This window comes from Rhipicephalus sanguineus, chromosome 7, assembly GCF_013339695.2.
Source record: "Rhipicephalus sanguineus isolate Rsan-2018 chromosome 7, BIME_Rsan_1.4, whole genome shotgun sequence".
NCBI classification, from domain to species: Eukaryota; Metazoa; Arthropoda; class Arachnida; order Ixodida; family Ixodidae; genus Rhipicephalus; species Rhipicephalus sanguineus.
The window spans coordinates 166,716,404-166,742,856 of NC_051182.1; the positions used below are offsets into that span (position 1 = coordinate 166,716,404).

Here is a 26,453-nt window from a genome sequence, read left to right on the forward strand (position 1 = left end):
AATCTGATGTTAGAATAGGAAGAAGTTAGAAAACCATTGGTTTCTCCTGGGACATTAGTACAGGGTTAAATTAAAATTCAGGTCAGATTAACTGATCTTGAATTAACGGAAATAACTCCATAAGCAGGTATACCTGTCCTCTTTGATAACAAGGCAGTGCCCAGAGGGTACATACCACGCTTTTATCCACACAGTAGTAGTAGTATATGACAACAGTTGCTCAGCTTGTGCACACTGCGGTGATTATGAGATTCGGTGGTACCTTTACACACACCACACTATGCAACTTCAGCCCGCACAGGGCCAACATGAATTCGGTACGGCTCACCACTTACACATTCTTTGTAGATAGCAAATTTTAAAGCAAGAATGGCTGGACGTGTGCACCGATATCAAGCCCAGCGCAGCTCAGTAAGAAAGAGTACATTCTTGAATAAAACATTTAGGCCTGCACAAGCACTCGACGCAGTGCACCTTGTGTCACATTCCGGGGAATTTCAACAGACAATCTGGTAGCCGTCGAGATACTATTATGGAGGGATTCAAACAATGCTCTCACTTGGCAACTGCTACCTTTCATGAAGAACTGCTTTCACTGCACTAACTGTAAAGCCTGACCTTTCAAAGGACAATGTCCTCCTTTTGTACGCGTAATTTTCGAAAAACATGATTCGCTAGTGATCAACAGTAGTTCAACCAGAGATGTCACTGGAGCCAATGTTTCGACGAGTGGACTTGTCTTTATTGATGCTACAGCTTGCCTTCGACGTTTTCATGAACCAATGCCAACTGAAGACAAATCCGCTTGCCGAGACATTGGTTCTAGCAACAACCCTTCTTTAACCACAGCTGATCACTTCAATTCTCTATCTTCCTGTTATCCTCTGTCTCGATATGAAGTGCTAGCAATACTTTCTCATGCACCCTAACTAGCTGCTAGTGCTAGCTGCTCGTGGTACTTGTTCAATGCTAAAGCTAGTTGTAAATTCGGTGTTCAGATGGGTACATCCCATTCTGGCCGAGTGACTTCGTATGGCCCCCCCCATGCCTTTAAGCGGGCTGAGCAAAATCCACTTCAACCTACATGCAACTCACGACAGCTCGTAACGCATACGAAGCTCATATGCATGCAGCTCATATGCATATTGTCGCAGCAACCGTGTCGTGTAGCTGGAGACGACAAACCGCGTCATGCCCAACCGAAACCACCAGTGGCCGCTTGTCATACGCAGGTGCTATTGTGTGGGCCTCCGTGGGTGTACGTAGCCCTCTGACCCTGTGGCTCGAGACTGACGTCCTCGGCTGACGGTGTCATCTGGATGCTCGGAGTGCCACTGCTGCTAGCCCCGCTGCTCCCGACGGGCTGTGCAGTGCTGCTCCCACTGTAGACAGCCTGCACATGTCAGAAGTGCATACCTCAGCAGAAAGCAAGCGTTGCTTCTAACTGGCCACTGGTCCATTTGTGTTGATCACATGGCACACGAAATCTATTAGTTGAACCCTCTTCTTACAGACCAATTGCTACTGCACTATTCTTACATGCCATCTTGTACGGGAAATCCACTCGAAGTATGGGTTCAATTATGACGGACTGATGCTTACTTCAACTCCTCTTCATGCCAAAAACACTTAATGAATGGAACCAGTTTTCATGACCACTCATGCATATTTGCACTACTGTTAGTAATACCTTGTTCATTCTCCGTATACCTAAACTTCGTGTAATGCCGCCTTTTTAGGCAGTCCTTAAAGTTATAAAACGAAAATGACAAAAAAGAAAAGAAAAAGCAAATGAGACACCACAAGCTCTCTCTTATGTTGATTGTGTGGTTAAACACTGAAGAGCAAGAAGCATGTTCCTCAAACATCTGAGTTACAGGCACTGTTAGCTGACGCCACTTACACCATCTCATTACAGCTATGTAACTTATACCAATTCTCCACCATCGCATGCCTGTGATTCATGGAAGCTGAATCTCGGGAGCTGTGCAGGAAAGACAAAAGTCGAGGTACACGTGAGAGCCGAGTGTTATCACGAAGTTTCAAGTCAGCCGACACAGTCCCAGCCGACTTTTGCTCAGACCTTAGTTCGTAAAAGGACCCACCTTGAGAACCTGCTGGCAGGCATCCGAGTCCAACGGTATTGGGTCTCATTCTCACGGTTGAAGATGATCAGTGCAATCTTGGCCGGGTGGGGGACAGCCGGGGGAAGACTGGGTCGCTCACTCCCGCTCTCCTGCCGCTTCCATGGGGGCCTGTCAAGCAAAGGAGCGCCTTTTGTTTCAGTCGTGCTCGGCCAACCCACATTTATATGCCCACAAAACCGTGAAATTTATTAATAATAATTATTGGGGTTTTATGTCCCAAAACCACCATATGATTATGAGGGACACTGTAGTGGAGAGCTCCAGAAATTTTGACAATTCCATGTTCTTTAACGTGCACCTAAATCTACGTACACGGGCCTCTAGCATTTCGCCTCGATTGAAATGTGGCCATTGTGGCCGGGATCCAATCCTATGACTTTCAGGTTAGCAGTCAAGCACCATAACCACTAGACCACCATGGCCGGTGTGAACTTTATTAAGGCGAAAGCCTTAAGCGTGCGGTACAAAAGCCATGTGGGCTTAAAAAAAATCAGATAAAAATTAGGGTTCAAGCCAGAATCGAACTCGGGTATTCTGCAAGGCAGTCAAGTATTCTGCAACAAAACCATAGTAGTGCTTAAAGCCACTTTGGAAGAAGACCCTATACAGTCGTCACGTCGGGCGAGGTGTCACTTTAACGAACGTAATGCTGCGTGGAAGAAGCATAGAATCGCACCAGGCATCGCACCATGCGCACTGCATAACGAGTGGTTGAAAGCTGCAAACCCATTACAAATGGCTGAGCTATAATTTATCAACATCACCAGCCACAGCATCAACAAAGTGTGCAGCTACTCATATGAGCTCTTAAGCTCCGATGATGATAAAATAGCCATACTGGATGGCTTTCGCCTTCAAGTAGTTTTAGGCAAGTGCATAAGGGACCCGTGAGTTTTTTATTATTTGTAGAAATCCTGCAGACATTAAAGTGAAAGGTATCGCAAGGAGGTATCCGCAGAAATATCCGTAAGTTTATTTATGAAATAGTCACAAAATATCGACAGAAGTTGCAGCTGCCATCATACAATTGTTTCTAAGAGTTATTGGCATTGTTGCTTGCATGTCCAAACAACTAAGCAAGTCTAAAACTTCGGTTTCTAAAAATATTATTGGTTGTGACTGCATCTTTAATGCCTAGAAATTAGTTACGCTGTGAACAGGAGGAAAAAAATAAAAAGACTGCTGATCTTATCATGACTTTTAAAGCAGCTCTACCATAGGTCAACAAAAAAGTAGAGCTCACTCAGACTCACTCGAGAAATATATTTTGCACTTAGGGCTTACTGGGATTCAGACTCACCGATATTTTCCTCGACCGGGCCCACTCGGACTCAGACTCACTAAAATTTTTCTCAACCAGACTCACTCGGACACAATCTCACCAAAATATTACTCACCCGGACCCACTCAGACTCATGGCCCGGTCTGAGTGAGTCTGGGTGAGTGAGTTTGCCGACCTATGAGCTCTACAGACCAGCCATTTTACAATGAAGTGGCAAAAGTTGCCGTTTATGCATCAAATTAAAACTACAAAGAGCCGGTTTTGCAGCTCTAACGAGTCTTTTCTATCAGTCCTATCCAAACAGTATGCCATTACAACATTCTTGAGTAACGCGAACACAGCAAGCAATAAACAAAAGAGAATTTTCACCAATAGTTCATTGCCTGCTAACAGCTCTCACCTTTTAGTTTTGGACGTGGTTGTGTGGCCAGCAGCTGATGACTGAGGGTTGAACGCAGATGGATCCAGGTAAGGAGTGTGTATGTGGATCTTCCCTGCACAGCAACAATTGCCAGTACAGCTGCTACACTGCATCATGCGAAATGCAACGAGCTTGGAGAAGTACTACAAATATGAAACGGGACAAATTCATTAGCATAGAAAAAAAAAGATTTTATTGCAAGTTCTTTTGTTGCGTTCACATAACAAGTTCATAAATGGTGCTAAGCCATCAGAATTCTACTCGGCAAACATTTCCTGAGGAGCAACTGGCTTCAATTCTCCAACGACAAACATATCGCCGACACTTCCGACAAAGACCTTTGTTCCCGTTTCCACGGCAATCCAAGACTACAAGTAAATAATCGTAGGTAACTAGTTCAATACAAATCATAGTCAACAAAGCCCAAAGCTTGAGTTTTGAAAGGAAGCTCCACAGTGTAAGCCGGACAGAAGACGCACCTTTGGGAAGGTGGACAACCCTGGATGTGTCTATGTCCACGGCTCCGTGCGTCTGCGCAAGCTCCCTGTACTTAGTCAGATCCACGTCCACCACCTGTTCGTGCAAATGAGATAGTCAAGACACCGGACATGCATGCACGCCAGGTGCTGCGTAGGATAATGCTAGGAAAACATAAGGCTGCAATTGCTTCGAGAAAGGAATAACTGTTTTAGTGCGGCTAATATTTTCAATAATGTTTCTTTTCTTTTCATTATCATACTGATCGCTCTGAACAGTGAAACCACAAGAAAACAATTCTTAGAGTTAAATCTTTAGAAAGCATCTTACTCGAAGGAGCCAAGGGCAACAGCCAGACAAAAAACAAACCTGGAGCGTAAAGGCCACATCATCCTCTAGCAGGGGCACCAAGAACTCGGGTGAGAATGTTTCAGAGTACAGCTGGGCTGCCAAGCCTGCAATAAAGGCAATCCCCTTTTTCACGAAAAGCATGGACCAGCTGATAGCAATCCTTGGTAAAGCACAAGAATTATCAACATTTGAACATCATTTCACAAACTTGGATAACCAGAAAACTAGAAGAATGAGAACAACAACAAAAACACCCAGAAATGGAGACTTGGTGTCGTCTTTTGTCACAGTGCCTGTGCGCTGCCCCTTCTTGCTTGCTTTTTTTTTTTCAATATCATGTCTGGTGCCTGAGAAACAGTGCAGAGTGCCACGGAGGTGCATCGTGCTGTTGTTTCAGTCACTCTGCTGTTATGATATCAGAGTGTTTAACAATTCTGCATTACATATGAACCTGTGCTTATAGCGAGACTAGTCCCGCATAGCAATACCTTTGCTCCAACAACAGAACACCCCCAGACGCTTAGAAATGCAAATGACAGAAATGCGTCGCACGAGAGACCTAACTTGACCGTCGCACCTAAGCTAACCTAACCAAACAGGACAACAACGCACTGTGAGGGGCAGTGTACCAGATACCGAGTGTAGAATCATTAGCTGCTCGCTGCAAACTTCGACCTCACAAAATCTAGTAGGTCACTGACCGAGCCAGTCCTTCTCCTCGAGCCCCCGGTCCTGCCAGTGGGCTGAGGGCAGCTGGGGCAGCAGGTGTTGGGCCAAACTGGACCCTGCGACCAGCGCCGAGTGCAGGCCAGCAGCCGTCATGCGTGTCCGCTGGCGACAGCCCACGCCCAGGCCCAGCTGCAGCTCACGCTTGCGCCTGCGTCAGTGGAGCAATCGTAGCTCTCTCGGCTCCACTCCCACATATCTTGGTGTTTATGAGAGTGCATTGCAGTGAAGTCACAAGCGTGCCACTGTTGCTACCTCCAAGATATCAACAGGCCAGGGGAAGATGGAAGCTTGAAGCGATGAAAAATCCTTGGAACGCATGGTGTCGCTGGAGCCAATGCTTTGACAAGCGGTCTTGTCTTTTTCAAGGCTGCAACTGTTGGAGCCTTGAAGTTGCAGCTTTGAAGAAGACAAGACCACTTGTTAAAGCGTTGGCTCCAGCGACACCATGCGTTCCAAGAATTTTTCATCGCTGTTGCTATCTCTGTAACACAAAAAAAAAAGAAAGAAAAGGAAGGAGCCCCCAAACTGCATGATTTATTGCTCTTGAAAGACAGACTTCAATTTACATATCATACTACAGTTGCAATACTATACACAGAAACTATACTATACTGTACAGAAGATTGTAAGCTTTGCGATACGATCAGCAACATATCGTCTATGAATAGCACTTGAATCTAAAGCCTGCTAGCACAGTGATTAGAAGAAATTTGTGGCACACTACGGGCAGAAACATCCGAAACCCTCGGCAGCCAAAGGATTAATGAAATCACTGTATCAGACTGCACCTGAATCAGAAAATGTTGTACCCCGATTGCTCCTATGCAAAAACTTTCTTACAGCGCGACTTCATTGTACATACCCAAGTATGCATGAGATATACAGAATATAAGATCTTTCAGGTGCACACACGTTCTGCCGAAGAGATTGTCAAATAGTTTGCTCAAGCCAAATAATTGTGAACAAATGAAAAAGGATGGGCACTGCTCATAGAGCCTTTGTATGTATTTTGCAAGGATGACATGTCCAGGGGTGCTATTCTAGACACTGTTGAATTGCACCATTTTGCCATATTTGCCATCTTGTCAACTCTGAGTGGCCCAGGGGACTGCTACGACCTCTCTGATTGGCACAAAATGCCGCCATTATGAAATCTGGCAGTGTCCAGAATAACACCCCAGGTTCAGCAATCAATCAATCAATCAATCAATCAATCAATCAATCAATCAATCAATCAATCAATCAATCAATCAATCAATCAATCAGGGTCATTCAAGACTGCATTCATCACACTCACCCACTGCACTGTAAGGTAGCAACATAACAAACATGCTCACTTGTCCACTTCCGCCTTGAGCGCCGACACCATGTTGTTCAGCTCGGCCTCGAGGTCCCGATAGGGACTCCTGTCTCGTGCCAGGGTGGACGCAAATGGACTGAAGCACTGCTCCACAAATTGGCTGCCAGAAATAACAGAGCAGTGTTTCTTTCTACCAAGTGATCAACATGTCTAAGCAAAATGTAGTGTTTATTACTCATTGCAGGGCACCACGTAAACCTACTGCCAGTAATAAATTTAACAGCGCTACAGATAAAAACTGGTGAAGAGCACAAACACAGCGCTGACTTTCAACTACATTTAATAGCAAAGCAAAGACAATGTACAGTAGAATCTCGATGATACGATCACGGCTAATACGAATTTCGGGATGATACGAATTTTTCTGTGGTCCCGGCCAAGGCCCATTAATTTACAACGTGCTTGAGTACGGTTGTTACGAACTGATTTTTGACCCGCGTCGTTTGATACGAATAAACGCCGCCCCACCCAACGCAACGTTGGCCCCACCGACGGCCGCGGAAGATAGCAGCGTGCACTTACGGCGCTGGAATGCGTGCGGCGCCGCCGGTTTGGCACGTTGCCAGCGCCGCCGGCGAGCAGCGCGCGACAGCCTCCAAGATCTGCGTGTATCGGAGGCCGGAGTGTGCCTTTGCTTTCTCTTGAAGATTACAGATGGCGCTGGCCACGTTTTTTTTTTTTTTTCTTGGTGCGGAGGCAGGCCGGCAGGCGGAGACGCCGGAGAGGGAGAGGCACGGCCCGCGGCCCGCGGGAGCTTCTTTCTTCTATGCGTGCCGTCGGACAGAGTGGTTGTGGTTGCTGTGCTCGAGCCCGCGTTCTTGCTTTGTTGTGATAGTGCCTTTTTTGCCGAGTGGCAGCAAGCTATGTCTCGCAAGCGGAAAGCCCTCTCCTTTAAGGAGAAACTGGACATTCTTCGAAAGGTCGATGAGGATCCCAAAAGAAAACGCACGGAGTTGGCTAAGGAGCTAGGCCTCGCAACGTCGACATTAAGCACAATTGTTGGACAGCGGGACTCAATAATGAAGAATGTGCTTTCATTTAACGTCAACGCGAGGCAAGCGAAGACAGCCCAACACGTGAAGCTTGAAGAAGCTCTTCTGACCTGGTTTAAGGAGGTTACTGCAGCTGGTGTGAACATCGATGGCAAAGTGTTGCGTGAGAAAGCCGACGAGATCGCACTTGCTCTGCGCATCGACGGATTTCAGGCCTCAGGTGGGTGGCTGCACCGTTTCAAGACGAGACACGGTCTCGTTTACAAAAGCGTCTGTGGGGAAGCGAAGAAGGCTGACGAGACCGTTGTTAGCGACTGGCTCGCGAAGCTGCAGTCACTCATCTCTGGGTATGAGCCTCGTGATGTTTTTAACGCAGACGAGGCTGGCCTGTTTTTTAACCTTCAGCCTGAGAAGAGCCTTTGCTTAAAAGGCGAAGCGTGCCAAGGAGGCAAGAAAAGCAAAGAGCGAATAACGGTGCTTTTGTGCTGTAACGCCGACGGGTCGGAGAAACTTAAGCTGACGGTAATTGGCAAATCCCAAAAGCCTCGGTGTTTCAAGCGCGAGAGCCATTTGCCGTGCGTCTATCGCGCAAACAAAAAGGCGTGGATGACGGCGGCCCTGTTCGAAGAATTTCTGTCGCTCCTTGACAGAAGGATGGCCTGCAAGAATCGGAAGATTGTTTTGATTCTTGACCAGTGCGCCGCCCACCCGAGGCAAGTAACGCTCCAAAACGTCAAACTGATCTTTTTGCCCGCGAACACGACGACGCACCTGCAACCGCTTGACGCTGGAATAATAAAAACCTCAAGCATCATTTCAAGGGCCTTCTTGTGCGCCGCCTACTTGCCAATATTGACAGAAAACACGAAGGCGACCTGCGAATAAGCCTCCTGGACGCCATCCATTTTATCGCTATGGCTTGGGATCGAGTAACGCCGACTACCATAGCAAACTGCTTTGCGAAATGCGGCTTCTTCAGGAGTTCCGAAGAGGTGCCCTCAGAGCAGGAAGAGCCAATTGAGGGTTGGGAACTGCTTGATGCTGGGTGTACAGCTGAAGACTTCTGCACGGCGGATGACAACCTCGCCACTTGTGGTGCGCGCACGGTGGAGGATATTGTTGAGGAGGCCACATGCGAGGTTGCCGATTCCAGCGATGATGGCGACAACATAGACGAGGGCGATGGTGAAGGACCACCACCGGCGGCTGAAACGCTGCACGCGCTCGACGTCCTGAGGCGTGCTATGGCCGCTGATGAAATCAGCGACGACACGTGCACGCGTTTTTACGGATTTCAAAGAAGTCTGCTGAGTGACTTCGCGAAAAAAAAGAAGCAGAAAGACATTAGAGATTTTTTCTGCAAGAAATAAATGTTTTTTTTATGTGTTCCTAAAAATGAGTTTGCCTCTGACTGTTAATATAGCTAGTTTTACATGTGTTTCGGTGATACGAATTTCGGCTAATACGAATATTTATCGTGACCCCGCGGGATTCGTATCATCGAGATTCTACTGTATATACGATATGGAGGCATGCGTAGAAGAGGGTGCAGTTATCAACCATGTCAATGAATATAGGATGAGAAATCACTTGTCACATGTTGACTGTGCTTGAGGACAGTACAATTCAACACTGAATGAAATGTGCAATCTCTTTTTGCAACAGCGCAATTGATGGGGAATTTACACACTTGTGTGTGTGAGTCCTTTGCCAGTCCTTGCCTGTTGCGCTGTTCTTAAACTTATTACTAGGGATGGGCGAATAGTGAATTTGAGGTTCGAAGCGAATCTAAAGCGAATAGTGATTTGGTCGAATAATTTCGAATCGAATAGTTCGAATAGTATGTACCACATATTATGAAAAATGAGCATTTTCGTCATGACCCTTGCACAATATTTTTAAGGATTGGAACTAGGTATGAGTGAATGTCACTTTTTTGGTTTGAAATGAAGTGGAAGCAAGCTTGAATATTATCAAGATTTGAATAGCAGTAGAGTGCAAGTTATAGGGGGTACAATATGTTACAATTTAAAAATTACTATCTTTAGCACATATAAGCCCGTATAATACGCTTTTAAATTTAAAAAAATATTTACACTTAACCTTGAAGTGTGGCTTCGCGGCAGTGCAGATTTCCCCTGGCTGGGTAGTTTCACGGTCAAACACATATATTCGATCAAACACATGTGCGGTCAAACAAATATATTCGTTCATTTCGAATACTTCGAAATTTCGAATAATATAAATTCGTATCGAAGCGAATTCGAATACTTTAATAATATTCGAAATGACCGAATATTCGCCCATCCCTTCTTATTACGTCTTACCAATATGCCCAAATTTCCACCCTTCACTACTTCCAGTATAGTGCAGTTTTAAAATGCACCAATGACCACTTGCTCAACATTTCACTCTTTCTGCATTTGTCAAAAAACAGCCACTAAACAGAGCCATCTAAACACAACAAAAGAAGGGAAACAGATTGAGGAGGTTGTTTTTGTTAGATGCAATCAGCTGAAGTCAAAGATAATGAAGCAAAAAAAAAGCATAGGGGGTGTTGTAGTTTCTTTTTGTTGTTGTTATTTGAAGTGTAATAATTACACAATAAAGGAAAAATTCAACTTTACGAAAAAAACAACTTGACACCACTAGGGGACTGAACCCACAACCTCTGCATATTACAAAAATCGTATTGCAAAAATAAAAATAAAAGAGGACATCTTGAGCAGTGTGTACTCACTCATAAGCCTTGAGGGGCTCCAATATCTGCTGTTCCGTTTGTTGCCCGTAGATGGAGAGCTGCTCCAATTCCACTTTGGCCAAGAATGCTGTGAGGGCTTGCTCCGGATTTATCTGCATGCACGTACAAGGAAGTCAGCTATACCGAGTGTAACATTTTTGAAAGGTTGCATCTCAAACCTATGCTGACATGCCATGTTGCAAGAATATGCTCAATGCCAGGATCGATCAGCCTACATAATTATGGTAAGCTTTCTGTAGCGACGAGATACACACAAGGTGTGGAAGACTGTAGAATAATGCTAACTCAAGCTTTCAGTAACAGCCATACGACGCGAGTTTGGTACAGCAACAGGTGCACCCTATGCATATGGCAAACCTGTCAACTTCAAGGATCTTTAGTACACACTACAGACCGAGCAAAAAGTACACTAAAATATTTCGTTAAAAATACTAACAAGTATTTCATAACTCATATGATGGCAGTTTATTGTATAAAAATATGCAGACATTGCTCGCCACAGAAGCTGTGAACAGGAACTACTTTCTGCAGCTAGGACAATCTGCATTACATGCAAACAGAAACATTCCTCACGAAGTTTTATTTACAAACCATCCACACAATAGCAACTATAATTTCTACTGCCTTTATACATTGGTTGCAAGTTGACTTATATTACTGTGTGTAGGACCGAATAACAGTCATCAGGCTCCGAAAATCGATCAGTGATTGCTTATTCATATTCTCTTAAAGTTAGTTGAATGACTCTAAATTAGATGCAAATGAAAAATTGTAATAAGATTACAGGTGCCATTACGATAATTGCCATTATGATATGAATAAGGTGCCATTATGATAATTGTAAACATGCTCTAAATAAGTAAGGTACTGGTTTGGATAAGTTGATAGCATTTAGTATTCGTAGGCATCTTTTATACAAGCACAATGAAATGCAGACAAGAGGCAAACACATGCACAAGTGCACTGTGCTTGTGTTTGTCTACCCTTTGCTTTTCATCGTCCTGCCCACAAAGTAAGAACAGACAGGAGCGGCAACTTTGCTCGCCTGGAAAGGGACACATTCTGCCATGCTGGTTCCTGCTTCACAGCATGTTCACCAGATGGCACTAAGAATGAAGAAAAGCTGCGGAGGAGAGACACCGGTCCTCGAGAAGAGCTGTGGGCGGGGGTTCTCTCTGTCGTTGCTATAGAAACGACGCACCATCGCGCTTCACCATGTTCCTGTGACTGATTGGCTACTCCTTTTGTCATCTGCTCCCCACTTGCCACTCCCCGTTGCTGTCGCCGCCGGCCTTTGTCAGTCAGCCCATACACTCATGAGAGCAGGTTGTTGAATGATTTCCACCTGCCTCAACAGATAGCGCTGTGCGTTGTGAGCAGCGCAAGGGGAGGGTGTGCGAATGCGTGAAGAGGAGCAGAGGGAGACAGCAAACGAATGAGTTGGACCACCGCACCCCTGTCGCATCGTTTGTCCCAAGCGAATGCGTTGCGTGGTGGCAGAGTAGGCACTCCTGTCTTATCTTACTCTGTGGTCCCGCCTGAATGCAAAATGCCTACAATTAGATATGCTCCAAATGTTTGGCATCTTACAATAAAATCAGTTAGCAGCAGCTTTGATAAGGGCACCTGGTACAAATGGTCCTGTGAGAGTCCAGGTCCCGCCACCCGTGTTACCATCCAGCTGTCGCCCACCGGCACCCGGGCTCGGCGCTTGATGACACCATGAAACAACAGCGCATCCCAACACCGCACCGCTGCCCACCGAAACACCGCAACTGCATAACAGCACGCACAAGAGCCCAACTGTAGAGCAAAGCAGGCTTCATTCAGCAACAGTGCATACCAGGAGACAAATCACCTGTTTCAGTGCGCCAGCATGTTCAAATTATACCGGCATCACATGGGCATTTCTGATTGTGATAAGGGCCTATCCGGACTGCATATCTTGATCGCACTCAACAACAGTTGCTGCCACACGGTCCAGACTAATCCAGATTGAATTTGGCACAGATGTCAGCCAAACTGCTATCTGGGAGCCTGATCGCGATGTGCAGACTGTGATGTCAATTTTGACTGGGCCTAATCAAAATCAAAGGTGACTGTGCAGCAGCACCTGATCCAGATCGAGGCTAATGTGGACTGGCCCTGATGGTGATCAAAAGTGCCCATGTGACACCGGTATCAAATTCTGGGGTTTTATGTGCATGCCGCAGTGAGGGACCTCGTATTAATTCTGGCCACCTTGGATTCTTTTACATGCACCTAATCTAAGTACACTGGTTTTCTGGCATTTTGCAATGCGGCCACTATGCCAGGAATTGAACCCGCAACCTTTTGCTTGGCAGCGTGACCCCACTGCCACGAAATCACCATGCCATCTTCTGGTTTATTAACAGGTCATGAGCCCCCAAAGCACAATACAGACAAAATGGGCAACTCAGCATAATATGTGATTATGTCTTTTTCTCTTCATCGTATGGCTGAATGTAAAACCATCAAATGTGGAAGCTAAAGGTGGCTCAATATATGTTCCAAGAAACTGAAAGCACTATCCCAATCAGTGGGGCTACTTGTGAAGTGACAAATGTGTCTGTAGCTTTCTTTTCACTGTGAAAGTTGTCCATAATCATACCAGTTATCAGAGTTGCCAGACACTACTGAGCTAACAAGCAAATAATCATCACAACAGAAGCCCAAAAAAAGCGACGTGACTTTCACGAAGAAGCCCAAAAGAAGGAGGAATTTCATGAATTTTCTCATTCTTGAAAATATTTTAATTATAATAAAAAAATGTCCCTCAAGTACGAAGGGATGTTGAAAAAATCACTTTAGTTATTTTGTACAGCAAAAATATGTGCAACTATGAACAAAAGCACATACTTTTTAATGTTGCCTTCAGCGTAGTCTCTATTCGGTTGAATGCCCGTTTGCCAGTGCATGCTTAACATTAGTTGTTGATTACCCCAACGTATCTTTGACTTCAACACTCCAACTAGTCAGTCATTGACAAACGCACTATTGATGAACGTGATGATCACTAAAATGACTATATTTGCTGGAAAAATGCAAATATGTCCAAAAAATGCGACAAGTGACTGGAAAATTCAACAAGTGACTCTGTGAAAAAAGAAGCCCAAATCCACGTATTATAAACAGAACTGGCAACTCTGCTAGTGACAGAATTATTCTACAAATTAACAGAACCTGCACATAAGCAACGTACGTACAGGCCATCATAAATTGAAATGGGAGCAGGAAATAACTGATCCGAATTTCTTTTGCACTTAATTACTTGAAAATGCGAAGTGTAAATGCTCTGCAGTTGGCTTATAAGCACGCAGTGTTTCCAAGTGAACATTCTGTAGTCAGAATTAAAAGTCAAGGTGAAACTTTAAATTGGAAAAACACATTGAAGCAGTTCAGAATTGCTTCTATTTGAATTTATAATGACAGCATGTCTATACGAGGTTGTGTCATAACTGCACAGTAATAATTTCTTATTTTCGCAAGATAATGTAAGCTTTCTTTTACTGAAACTTGGGACAGTTAAAAATGAAAGACAAAACAGTACAAATGCCAATAATAATAAGAATACCTAAATTTTTATGTGCCGAAACCACAATATGATAATCAGGCAGCCGTACTGAAGTGCTACGGAAATTTCAACCATCTGGCATTCTTTAACGTGCACTGACATAGCACAGTACACGGGCCACTTATCATCTTGCCTCCACCGAAATGTGACCACCGCGGCCGGGATCAATCCCACGACCTTCGGGTCAGCAGCCGAGAACCGTAACCAGTAATCCACCGAGGCAGACGGGTACAAATGCAATTTAATGTTACAAAAATCCTAGACGCCTCTTGCGTGCATACATTTTATTCACAAAGAGAGGCTACCCTTCATATGTCAACTGACAGTGTTAAGCATACTGCTCACTACAACTTTGCTATGCCAGTAGCAACCCTTGTAGTGATATTTTGTGACGCCTTAAGTGGGAGGACAACATAAAGCGCAGCTGTGTTACAACAAATAACCATAAATGACTTGGCTCACCCAAGAGAATGAAGCCAGCCGCTATGGGACACAGCACCAAGGCTATGACGGCCGCTGCAATCGGCTGAAGCAGGCCCAGCACAAGCCCCTGCCAGAGGATGGCCTCACCAAGCACGCAGATACGGTTGCGCTCCGGGCCTGCGCCATCACCACCATTCGTGAGCTACCCATCAAATGTGCACGATGATGTATGCAGTCCACTGCACTGAGGCACACACACTGAGTGGAGCATGCTCAAAAGAGATGCCTCTGAGCACGCTCAAGCTCAAGTGGAGCTTCAACAACGATTGGCGGAAAAATTTCCAAAAATGATCCCCACGTATTGCCGCAAAGCTAGCTTTCTTGTACAGCTGTGAAGCACTGCCGTGAAGCCAGCTTTGCAGACTAGAATGAATCCTTTTTATAATCCACAAGCGCGCTTCTCTGCGCTGCCTATTTGCCCAACTAATGGAAGCATCTGTCGTCCTTCAAGTATAGAAGAGGCCCTAGTTGCATGTGCTGGGGCTCATCTATTATGCATGTTTATATCAAGAGAGCCAAGTATACGTTTTCCGTGTCGTAGCGCAAGCAAACCGCGCTCGATCACGTTGCTTGCAGCAATTGACTTGCTGCCATTAGTTGGGCTAACTGCATGGCAGGAAAGCTGGCTTTACAATTATAAAAGGGGTCTATTTGCATTTTTTATTTTGACTCTAGCTCCAAAATAAAAAAATGTTTTTGCGGGTTATACGTTAGAATACACGTAATACATTGATTTTGTGATTTACATAGCATTCAAGCTTCAGAAGAATTCTCCTCTTGCGTTCCAAACCACATACTAACAGCTATGGAAACAAATTTTTTACCTAAAACACAATATAGATACTATTTCAGGTGACAAAAGAACACTTATTATGTAAACCCATCACATTCCTTATATGCATGTTATAACATTCTATGGCATCACTTCTTCAAGGATGATGCATGCATTTATAATTTTGAAGCAAAGCAAGTCATCCAGGAAACACATTCAGCCTAACAGAATGCTTATTAAACAATAGGAACAAAAAAGCGGGGCTTGAAAAAAAGCAGCTGGGAGAACGCACTTGGCGAGTCGAAGTCATAGGCGAGCACCATGAGTAGGTGGAAGGCAAGCATCACACATGGCATCCTGCAGATAGAAAACACGACACAGGTCAGGCATTACTGTCACATGACAGCGTCTGGCTAGATTTCATTAAGCCTCTGTTTACCAAAGGTCATGCCACTGAAGAAATCCCTAATAAAAGCATAGTCAGGTGTAGCCAGGAGCTGCCTATATGCATGTGCGTGTGTGTTAGTATGAGTGCATGCACACACACATGCACACACAAACTAAACAAACATTTCTGGGAGCATCCCTGATCCCTCTCCTGGATAAGCCTATGTCGAGTATAGCTAAGCTGCCTTGCTTGCAGCTGCCATAAGCACTGGTACTACGGTTCCCAGCAGCAATTTCTTTAGAAAACTCGACAGGTGCCACCATCGGAATACAAATGCCCACCAGAGGGGAGCCAGGAGTGCCGCCACCAGAGATGTCAGGCAGACGACCAATGAGAGCACGGGGAAGACCAGCACCAGCAGCACCGTGCCCACCAGGCCCTTGACGAGGTAGTTCCAGGCACGGTTCACTTGCCGGCTCAGGCCTTTGCCCACAAAACCTGCAAGAGAGGTGGCAGTGAAAAGGAAAATTATAGTCGACCATGCATTGGTAGCACGAAACTATGCAAAAAAAAAAAAATCCACACGGATTTCTCAGAAAGAAAGCTTCGCAGTTGATGCAAAATTTGCCCTGGTTTGGGATTTGAACTCAAGGACCAAAGTCTTTGCAGAGCAGAAATGCACACCAGAAAGGCATTACTCCTCACGCTGGTGCTCTTGGAGCACAGCCCTTAGCAAAATCCACGAACAAGTTCTTTCAGGTGACGAATGAGTGCTCAATCCGAGGAATGTTTTCAACAACCAAGATTTTGGCAAACACTGTTCAGAAGAGGACTGGGGTGCACTTTTGAGGTGCCATGATGCCCACAAATACCTTCAATATGATAGTGTACCAGGCCAAGTGCAGCTCTAAGGACCTGGAGGGCAAATACTCATGTTTCCTTAATCAATGCATCTTCTACTTTCCTCAATGCACACATTTCCATAATTTTAGAGCATAAAAACTACATCCACCAACACTTCAAAGGAAGTTTACAACAATGAATACGTTAGTAATACTGCACGTGCAATAGAAAGGTGAAAATTTTGGCGATCATTCCAATTTTCATTTTTATGGCGAAAACCTTAGATGCCTCATTAAGCGTGAAAACTGACAGCCGTCGCCGTGCTGCGGCGACGGCGTCAACATGAGTGATGCAAGAAATCATCGTGTGATGACGCCATCTTGACGTCACAGATCACCAAAATTTGTGACATCACTGACATCACATAACATGATGTCACACGATGCTTGGCGATCACTTGGCATCATCCCTTGGTCAAAGGTGGGCCGATCACGTAGGCAGTGCAAAGCCAGGTGAGATGCAGAAAGCTTTTGGAGGTGGGGGAGGATCAATACATCCACTGAGAAGAAAAAGAAGAAGATGGCTTATGCCTTCAAGACGTCTTAGGTGAATGCATAGGGAACCCTGCGAGTTTTTGTGCCTCTTTATCGGTAGTGGCTGCATCACACTACAAACTCCCCTCACCAGAGTCTGGTTGAGATTCAAAGTCTGTTCTTGACTTGGAGATGTGCCTCCAAAGGGAGAGCAGTCGGGAGCAGAGTGTCTGGGTGGAAGACGACTTGCGCGGCTGTAGTCTTCCCTGCACAGCAGTGGGGCACTCGTGTTACCAGACTGTCCCAGCAGAGACCGAGCCTCGCGTCAAGTCACTTCCCACAACGCTGAGCTCGTCAAAAGGACAGCTCTGCAACATGCCCATTTTTAGATAGAGCCAAATGAATCCAAGAGGCAATTAGGCCAGGGAAGGCATAAGGGCTATTATTTGTTGTCAATGACATAAATTGAAATGAATTAGAATGGATGAAAAATCCCCCTTTCCATCAGTGGGATCTTCTAATTATGTGTCCAATGTTCCACCAATGGAGCTACAACGGAGATCAATCCATCGTAGCTCAAATGGTAGAGCATCGGACACATAATTCGAAAGTTGTGGTTTCAGATCCCACAAACTGAAAGGGGGATTTTTCATCCATTCTAATTCATTTAAATTTAACATAAAGAATTAAAAACAACAATTAATGGCCCTTATGCTTTAGTTGGCCTAAGTGTTGGTTGGATTCATTGGGCTGTGTCTAACAAAGAAACGAGCCCCTCGAAAAAATTCCCATTTTTCTTTCTTTTAGCTAATCACAAATTGATTACCACCTCGACATCTTTTAGGCTGTTAAATACCATGTAAACATATTGAATATTTCTCTAATTATACACGATCGACATATAAAACATTACCTCCACACTGAGAGAATGTTTACTGTATTTGTTCATATAAAAAATCAGCCGGAGTGCATCTTTGACGCTGATAAACATTCTCGCCAACCCCGTAAGGAAAAGTGGCATTCATTATTAAAAGGACACTAAACAGAAACAATGAATTGGTTTAGATTGATAAAGTGTGCTCGGAGAACTCTTGCGTAGTTTATTTCACCACCATAGGTTTATTATTAGAGGACAAAACCAAGTTCAAAGTTTCATTTTTAAATTTCGCGCCGAACTTTGTAATTCGTGACGTAAAAGGTTTCAAAGAGCATTTAACGTATTTTGGCGCCACTGGCTCGACGAAATTTCTACAAACTCGTTATGTCAAGTCTCTGGCCCCCTCAGAGGACAATGTACTTCGATTTAACCGATTAGGAACTACGTAGGCCCAAGCAGGCGCCGTCAAAAATATGTGACGTCACGGCAAATGGTGCAGGAATTCCAAGGTGGCGTCGCCACCTGTATTTTCTTTTCGCGCGTTTTCTCGCTTATTAGGCGTCTTCTCGCAGCAAGCGTGGTGTTTTTGGTATCATGGAAGACCACTTTACTAATGCGAGAAAAATCGTTTTGCTCTTTAGTGTCCCTTTAAAGGGTTCAGTCTCTTTTTATACAAAAACAAGAAGAAAGAAGGGCTGGAACAACACAGATACAACACAGATAACTAACTACGTATTGACCAATTCAGTGCAATTTATGCAATGTGCAGAAGCCTAATAAAGACATTTTAACAACCACATAATCTGTTAAAGCAATCACACTCATAATAAGGCTGCTTCTCTTTCATCTCTTTTGAAAGTTTCTCGTTACCGAGATGAAACATTAGTCTCTTAATAAGCAGCTTTTGCTAAGGATGTTACTGTACAGAAGGAGCAATAATTGCCTTTTCTGTGTTTATTCTGCGAGGCTGTCACTCCCCTTGTTAGCAGTATTTCAAACATCAAAATGTTTTATAGAAAAGTCTTGCTTTACAAAAATGAGATTGCAAATGCGTGGGTCTCAATAGGAATTGCAGATGGAATTACTTTATTATATTTATTATAATGTTATTGCCAATTGCATTATAATGAAGCTTCACTTCGGACATCTTCACATGATAGGAACAAAGAAACAGCAACTGTTGCATGAGGATATAAAAGGCACATGCTGTCCATGTTCCTCGTGCTGTTGAGCCTATGCTTGCAAGGTCTCGCAACAGTCCAGAGATCATTATGAAAGCTTTTATTGGAAAGGTCTAGCTACACCAGCCAGGATTCAATGAAATTTTATTGCTTCAGGAGTGCAAGGACTTACATCTTCCTGGTTGACCTCAAAGTCTGGCATGAAGGGACGGGGAAGCACCAGACTACGCAAGCTCAGAGGACTGCACCAAGGTATCAGGATCTATGAAAAGAAGTGAATGTTTCAGTGCTCAAATAACAATGTCACTGGCTCAGCAGAGACAATATGCGGACATTTTAAGAGAGAATGCGTCGCTCAGGGGCTCCTCCCTCGATACTTGCCCTCTGCTCTTTAAAATGGTAAATACAAATATTGATTGATTGATTGATTGATTGATTGATTGATTGATTGATTGATTGATTGATTGATTGATTGATTGATTCGAGCTACACTTGTCCACAACAGTTTGGGGACAGTTTGGCAAGGACAAGTAGCGCCTGTTCAAAATGGTAAAAGGGTTAAAGATTGAGCACTTTATGATAGAAAGTTGGCCAATATGTACAAGTGGTTTTCAGCTTTTTACTCATTACTGCAGTCAAAGCACAACTAGAGCAACACAACAAGCTTAAATTCAGCGCTCCAAAAAGTACTACAGCCCGTTCCATAGAGAGCGGTCGCTGTGGGGGCTAGGGCTTCTTGCACTACATGTCTTGCGCATCAGGAGATTATTCATTCTTGTTTCACACCCACAATGTGATTTCTCTCAGTTTTATGTGGAGCAATAAATTACAAGTTCTTGCAGCTTAGAGATAAACAACTCCGTTATACGGCTGTGAATATGTTGTTCTGTATCCCATAGCGTTTCGTTGTCTTCGTTTCTTTGTTTTTCATTTGAAGCATCACGATGCTGCTCGCAAGAGCACTTGCAATGAAGAAACGCGGCTGCAAGACGCGTGGAGTTATACATTTTGCTGACCGAACTTCTTGCGTAACCTTCACAGCACCGACTGCTACGTAAGGAACAGAGTGTAGACAGAGGCAGCAGGCACACCATACCCCGAGGAGGAACATGGCATTGCAGGTGTGTGCCCAGACCCGGTGGCAGAAATTGCCCCAGCGCCACAGGGGCAGCCGGGTGGAGGTGAGCCGGGTGCACTGCTTCTCGGCCACGTACGTGGGGCGCTCGCCCAGGAGCAGGGTGTCACCCATCGGGGGCTCGGGGCCCGAGGGGCCACCCACACGCCGCACCTGCAGTGGCGACACCTCGAAATGACACGTGGCTGAAGCACATTACCCTTTGCAACACTCATTATGATCGACTCATTATGAGCGCATAAAATTCACATAATTTGACGCCAAGGTTCTGGAGATGAAACTTAATGCAAGTGGAAACATTAGAAAAAATTATAATGTATTCCAGAGCAATTAAATGCAATTACACCATAAACAATTATCTCATTACTGTAGAGTCATTCATGCTATATTTCTTCATAAACCGAATTGAATGGCCCACTCAAATTACATGCAATAGTTATCTGCTGGCAGCGAGGATTACCAAAAAGGTAAAAAAATATTTTGAAATCTCTGCCGAAACACCTCCCATCCAACTGCCGTCACTAAAGCGATTGTGTGTAGCAAAATATTTTGCTTACAAGTGACATAAAAGCACTTTAGGCAACAATAAGGAGTAATTTACAATTACTCACTGTTCATGGTCTCTTCCTTGCCGACAAGGCACAGAAATGGCAGAAGTAAGTTGCATCTCCAAATGCCGCAAAGAGATAATTTATTCGAGCTCATATATAGAGAACATAGAGAGCTAATGTGAAACGGGTGTTGACCCTCTACGAAATCATGACATGGGTTGGCGTAAGGCATGACACTGGCCCCCTTTCAAAGTCACTTACAGAGAAGTACATATACCCATTCAATGGGGCATTCAGGAATTTCTCGACCACATTTGGCTTGCTTAAAGAAGCTGCAGAAAGTGTCTCACACTCTGTGGGTATGAGGTTTCAATTCTAGTAAAGGCACAGTGCAAATTCTTTTTCTTTTATCTTACACAGTCGAATCTCGTCACAACAGTGTCACATCTGACATGAAAACACCTTTGTTATTATATTTTATGTTTAACATAAACATGGATTCATTACATGCTGCTGACAGAGAGACGTAATTGACCAACAGCTGATATACATGTTTGACTGACAACAGACATCGGCAGGCATGAAGAAAGATCAGGAGGTGAGCCGTGTACGAAGTATTCTTCAGCATATTAAACTTCAGTTGATACATGCAAGCAAAAAAAGAAATGTTTCCTTTCAAGTTTCCTTCAGCATTGATCCCAACCTTGACAAATTATTTATTTCCACACATACTTTCTTCACTAAGCTGAATACAGTCAACTGCCGATTTTTCGGACGCCCAATTTTCCGGACATGCTCGAAAATTCGGACGCTTTCGCGGCACCATCACCAGCCCCATAGACTTCAATGTATTAGAACGTCCAAAATTTCGGACGCTGAAGCTATTCCGCGTCCAATTTTTCGGACTTTCTGCCTACATTGAAGGTCCGAAAGGCATTATTTGAAGCCCCCACCTCTGCCGCGTCTATCATCTCTTAGGTTTGAACCAGCGCTTTCGCCAGTCGATCTCTTTGAGACAGTAGAAGAGTCCGAAAGTCAGCTTTGCCGCAATGCCGAAGCATTATGGGGTGAAGCAGACCAGAAATTCAAAGGGGCCGCTATCGCGCCGCCGTGCAGCGATGTTACGGATAAGCAGCGGAAATGCACGGAGGCATGATGGCGGCAGCTGGCAAACGTGCCAGTACGGCTTAATCGCTGACAACCCTTACGATAAGCATCTTCAGTTATCTGCTCGGTAGTGCACATGGCCTAGCGCAGTTGCATGCGTACTGCACGCATTTAATAGGCGAGAACCCAAATGCGCCGCGCCGCCATTCCTGCTGCCTCTTTGTGCGAGACCGCTAAGTGCGCCGCATAGACGCGTTGCCTTCGCGGACGAAACCAGCTCGCCATTGTCGCACCCATGTGCGGTCAGGAACTAAGTGCGCATCACGAACCCTTTCATGATAAATGCGTGCGTACGATACAGCAACAGTAAAGTGACGGCGTCAGCTTAGTTGGCGATGTGCTGCACACAACCAGAAACGATCGGCTTGACACGGCAGCAAATGCTGCGTATCGGCAACGATTCGGCGATGTGTGTACGCACTTTTACATGCGCACATGCATCGGGGAAAGCTGGACGAGTCGTCCCCGCTTCCGCCATAGTCTTTGTGTTCCACGTCATCGTTTACAAGCGCTTCATGCGAGATAGCCGTAATCTATTCCACACTTTGCTGTTATCAGTGGCGCCCATCACGAGATGCAAAAGTGGCAGTTGGCACGTACGTAGTTAAGCGGGGTTCGCGGCAGGTACCGAATGTATTTGCGAGAGCCTGGGCACGCACCAAAATGCCTGATAATTGTACTGGGAGGCATTAAAGCTATTTCGGACGTGGCTGCGACGATTTGACCGCTTGAGCAGAATAAAAAAGCATGAATTTGTTTTTTCAGACTGCCCGATTTTTCGGACGATTTCGCGGTCCCTAGGGAGTCCGAAAAATCGGCAGTTGACTGTATTTTGACAGAATTGCCTGTCTAGCTGCACTAATTAATTGCGACTTTCAAGTGGCTATAAGCAAAATCGGGGTTTATTTCCCGACGTTTCCTTCTTCAGGGGGAGTGACAACGAAGATGTCGAGGTGGAACCTTTGAGCATCTTTCATGGTCAAGGTGCAGAGAAGGAGAAAAGACGCTTCTGCATTGATGTTGAGCTCAACACCCTCAACATCAAAGCACAAGCACCTTCTTCCCTCCTCAACCATGAAAGGCACTCAAAGGTTGCACCCTGAGATCTCCGTTGTCATTCCCCCTGAAGAAGGAAACGTCGGGAAATAAACGCATTTTTTGCATGTAGCCTCTTGAAAGTCCTAAATACTTCCTTCAACAAGAAGAGAGAAGGGATAATACGACATCAGTAGGCAAAATGGCAAGCCCGATGCTGCACCAACCTGCCACTGTGAGGGCCTCCACACGTGCGTCTGCCAGGTGAATGTCCGGGTGGGAGCACGCAGCCGCGCCAGCTCGGCTGCCAGTGCGGGGGCCTGTTCGCGCAGGAAGGACAGGTCACGTGCCACGAAGTAGGCTGCCTGGGCAAGACCCCGCTCCCTGCACAAGGCCAGCGCTGTCTCGTGGGCCTCCAGGCAGTGCTCGCGCTCCAGCTGGCACTGCGGTCACCCAGAGACTGACATCAACATGTCTGCAAAAGCACTGGTCAGACTTTATTGAGGTCCATTAGGTCACGCTAGCTTCCTATAGCCTGAAGCAGACCACTCCCTAAAGGCCTAGCCTTCCGGCCGCTTTGCAGTCCCACTGGACTGCCCATAGCTGCTCTTCTAATGTGAGACTGCGTAAAGCTGTGTCCCACCGCTCTTTTGTGTTGTCCTTGCCACTGCGTAACATGGAGCAACACCAAGGCATATCACTAAGATCGTTACATTTATCGCATGATGTAGGAGTAGAGAACTCCAAATCTTCCAATTTTAAAGAGATGGTTTTCAGGGCGAGCTAGTAATGCACCTTGACGTGACTAACATGAATAACGACTAAGAGGAATGAAAAAAACAAAGCACATGATAGAGTGCTGGTGATACTGTAGAAAGACTCGCGCAATACGGCAAGCTCATCTCACTATGGGTGGGTGTCCCCATTATTCAGGAGTGTGCAATCAATGGTGCTTACCTGAACTTCATAAAGCTGACTGCGCAGCCATGGTCCAATTAAGGAGAGCACAGGAAACTCTTCTTGTAGTCGTTCCTTCTCCTGAGCGAGCAAGAAACAGGGCTGCATTAAGAACTTGCAAGGGGAAAAGGCCCTACCCCCCCGCCCCTTTGAAAGTGAAAGTATGGATCTGCTTTCATCTGGTGCTAGAAGCTACAGCACTGGCAAAAAAAAAGTGAACAAAGAGAGCGCTGGCAAAATGAGCACCAGCAAAGAAACGAGAGAGCCAACAACCTTCCGAGGACAATTCAGAGACTGTTTAAGGAAAGGTGAGTCTGCCCACCTTTTCGCCCCCCCTTCCCACCCACCCTGACCACACACACAGTCTGTAACTGAAACCTGCAAGGGCCAGGAAGGGATTGCAAAGCCCCTGCCGCCAGATCCACTACAGGTGCCAGATTAAGCTACTAAAAAGGCTTCATCGGGCACTTGCAACTATGGTCGGTTACAACCTAAGAAAAAAATATAAGCTTTGCCCACAGAACCACAACTGCCCTTCACCTGTGACAGTCGTGCTAGCTGGTTTCCGCTCAAACCGTAAGTAATTTTCCTCACCTAACATAAATACTACACATATTTAGAGTTAAAGGTTTGTTGCTACCACCTAAAACATTATGTTTTGCTGAGCAGCGATCTCAGAATCTTTGATGAAATTCACCAGGATGTTCAAGTCGCCAACCTAACACCAGTGACACAAGTGTGTGTCTGTATGGGAAACAACTCCCTCAAGCAATTGAGAAGTGCCTGACGTCATGAAAATGAGTGAGTGCTATTGGATGGAGCATTTATGCAAATTCTCCGAGGGAGGGACAGCGATAACTCTGGGTGGGGGCGACATTTTTTCTTAGGTTGTACACTGATATTAGAGCACTAGCACAGTGAGAGCCACGCATTGGGGCATTCCCTTTAACAGTGGACTGCACTGCACACGAAGGCTTTTCTGCCTCAAACCCAAGCGTTGCAGTGGTGCTCACCTGAGCCACGTAGTGTGCAGTTCTGTCGTGCACGACGTCCAGAGCCCGCTGGATGAGCACGGCTGCTTGGGCCTGCTCGGCGAGCAGCTGACCCAGTCCTGGCGCCAGGCTCTCCAGGGCCGGGTCACGACCCACCGCCTCCGACACACGTCGCACGTACTCGTCCTGCACGGCCACTTTGGCTTGCTGCAAGCAAGACATTAACAAGAGCTGACACGAAGAACAGCCAGAGCCTTCGTCATCACTGAGCAATTATAGCGAACACTACAATATGCACGCGGATTGGCTGGCTTTAGGCTGATATCTTTCTCAGAAACGTTTGACAATTAGGGCTCTGCTGCACTGCCAAATTTTTTGGCACGCTCTGGGGATAGATTAGAGAGGGAGATCCTGAAAGTTTTTTACGTTGCATACACAGGATACATGTGCATTAGCCGCCCATCAGAGGCACTTGCGGGAAAAAGAGATTGCCTTTATGTCGCATTAGAGGCTTCATGACGTCGTGATGGTGATGCCAGTTTGTTCCATGTATAAGTATCTATGTTTCTTCAAATAAAATTCATTTCATAGTTTACACTGTTGTTTCCTCCTGGTCCTCGTGTTTTTGCAAAGCGTATTCATTAAGCCTCTTACACTGATTTACTCAGTATTAAAACAGAACACAAAATGCTAGCCTTCTTCTGTTACTGTGTTGGAATGTGCAAGAATAATCAACATAGACACAGTTATGTATTTGTGAAAAGCACTACCCGTGTGCGACTAAAAAAATTTTGGAGGAAGAGCAATGTGGCCTTCACTCATCGTGCATCAATTTTAATTTCACCTTCTGCTTTCACCATTTACTTGGTGTCATTTTAAGTAAACATACAGATGGTTAAAAGCAGGCAAGACTTGCTAGGAATATGTCAATATGAAGAAGCTTCCCTTGCATTGCCATGACCATTTTTTCGGCCAAGCCAAAGTCAGAGTAATCCATACATACACTATTCTGTCATTACTATGGCACCGTCACAACACCTTCATACAACTCGCACAATAGTACCAGACGTCTTTGTAGATAACATTGAAAGGAATGTCATACCACAGAACGTGACAACCAGAAAACATGGACCCTTTTGCGATGACAACAGTGATGACATGAACTATGATGGCAGGCAGTTCCCACTAACGTGAATGTGATTTTAGTTTCCCATCCTACTGTAATGTTCAAGCTTCCTGAAGAAAAAAAATGTGCGTCCCGGTATCTTCGTCCCTTGAAACATGTGCCAACGATTTGCGACAGAAAAAGTTAGGCATGCAGACAGGGACCACAAGTAGGGAAAGACAGACAATGCTTGAGTCACTGCACTTTACTGATGTTCTTGTCTGCACGCCTAACTCTTTCAAAGACGAATATTTCGCAC

General features: G+C 45.2%; 1 protein-coding gene across 8 annotated transcripts in view; it reads right to left on the reverse strand.

The window, feature by feature from the left end:
• Nucleotides 1–1,037: 1,037 nt before the first annotated feature.
• LOC119400502 (uncharacterized) overlaps nt 1,038–26,453 on the reverse strand; it is a 257,402-nt gene continuing 231,986 nt past the window's right edge. For 6 of the 8 annotated variants that reach the window (XM_049418089.1, XM_049418095.1, XM_049418090.1 and 3 more), the window contains exons 12-29: nt 25,051–25,236; nt 24,038–24,118; nt 23,308–23,523; nt 20,289–20,480; nt 19,365–19,454; nt 17,286–17,400; nt 16,100–16,256; nt 15,663–15,727; nt 14,578–14,715; nt 12,147–12,295; nt 10,500–10,612; nt 6,745–6,867; nt 5,380–5,555; nt 4,697–4,782; nt 4,330–4,423; nt 3,830–3,923; nt 2,106–2,255; nt 1,098–1,393 (exon numbers count right to left, since the gene is read on the reverse strand). In XM_049418089.1, coding sequence (XP_049274046.1) covers nt 1,312–1,393; nt 2,106–2,255; nt 3,830–3,923; nt 4,330–4,423; nt 4,697–4,782; nt 5,380–5,555; nt 6,745–6,867; nt 10,500–10,612; nt 12,147–12,295; nt 14,578–14,715; nt 15,663–15,727; nt 16,100–16,256; nt 17,286–17,400; nt 19,365–19,454; nt 20,289–20,480; nt 23,308–23,523; nt 24,038–24,118; nt 25,051–25,236 — 2,307 coding nt within the window. In that variant the 3' untranslated portion in view covers nt 1,098–1,311. Of the gene's footprint in view, nt 1,394–2,105; nt 2,256–3,829; nt 3,924–4,329; nt 4,424–4,696; nt 4,783–5,379; nt 5,556–6,744; nt 6,868–10,499; nt 10,613–12,146; nt 12,296–14,577; nt 14,716–15,662; nt 15,728–16,099; nt 16,257–17,285; nt 17,401–19,364; nt 19,455–20,288; nt 20,481–23,307; nt 23,524–24,037; nt 24,119–25,050; nt 25,237–26,453 lie in introns of all 8 variants that reach the window. The other 2 variants (XM_049418096.1, XM_049418094.1) reach the window with 2 other exon arrangements.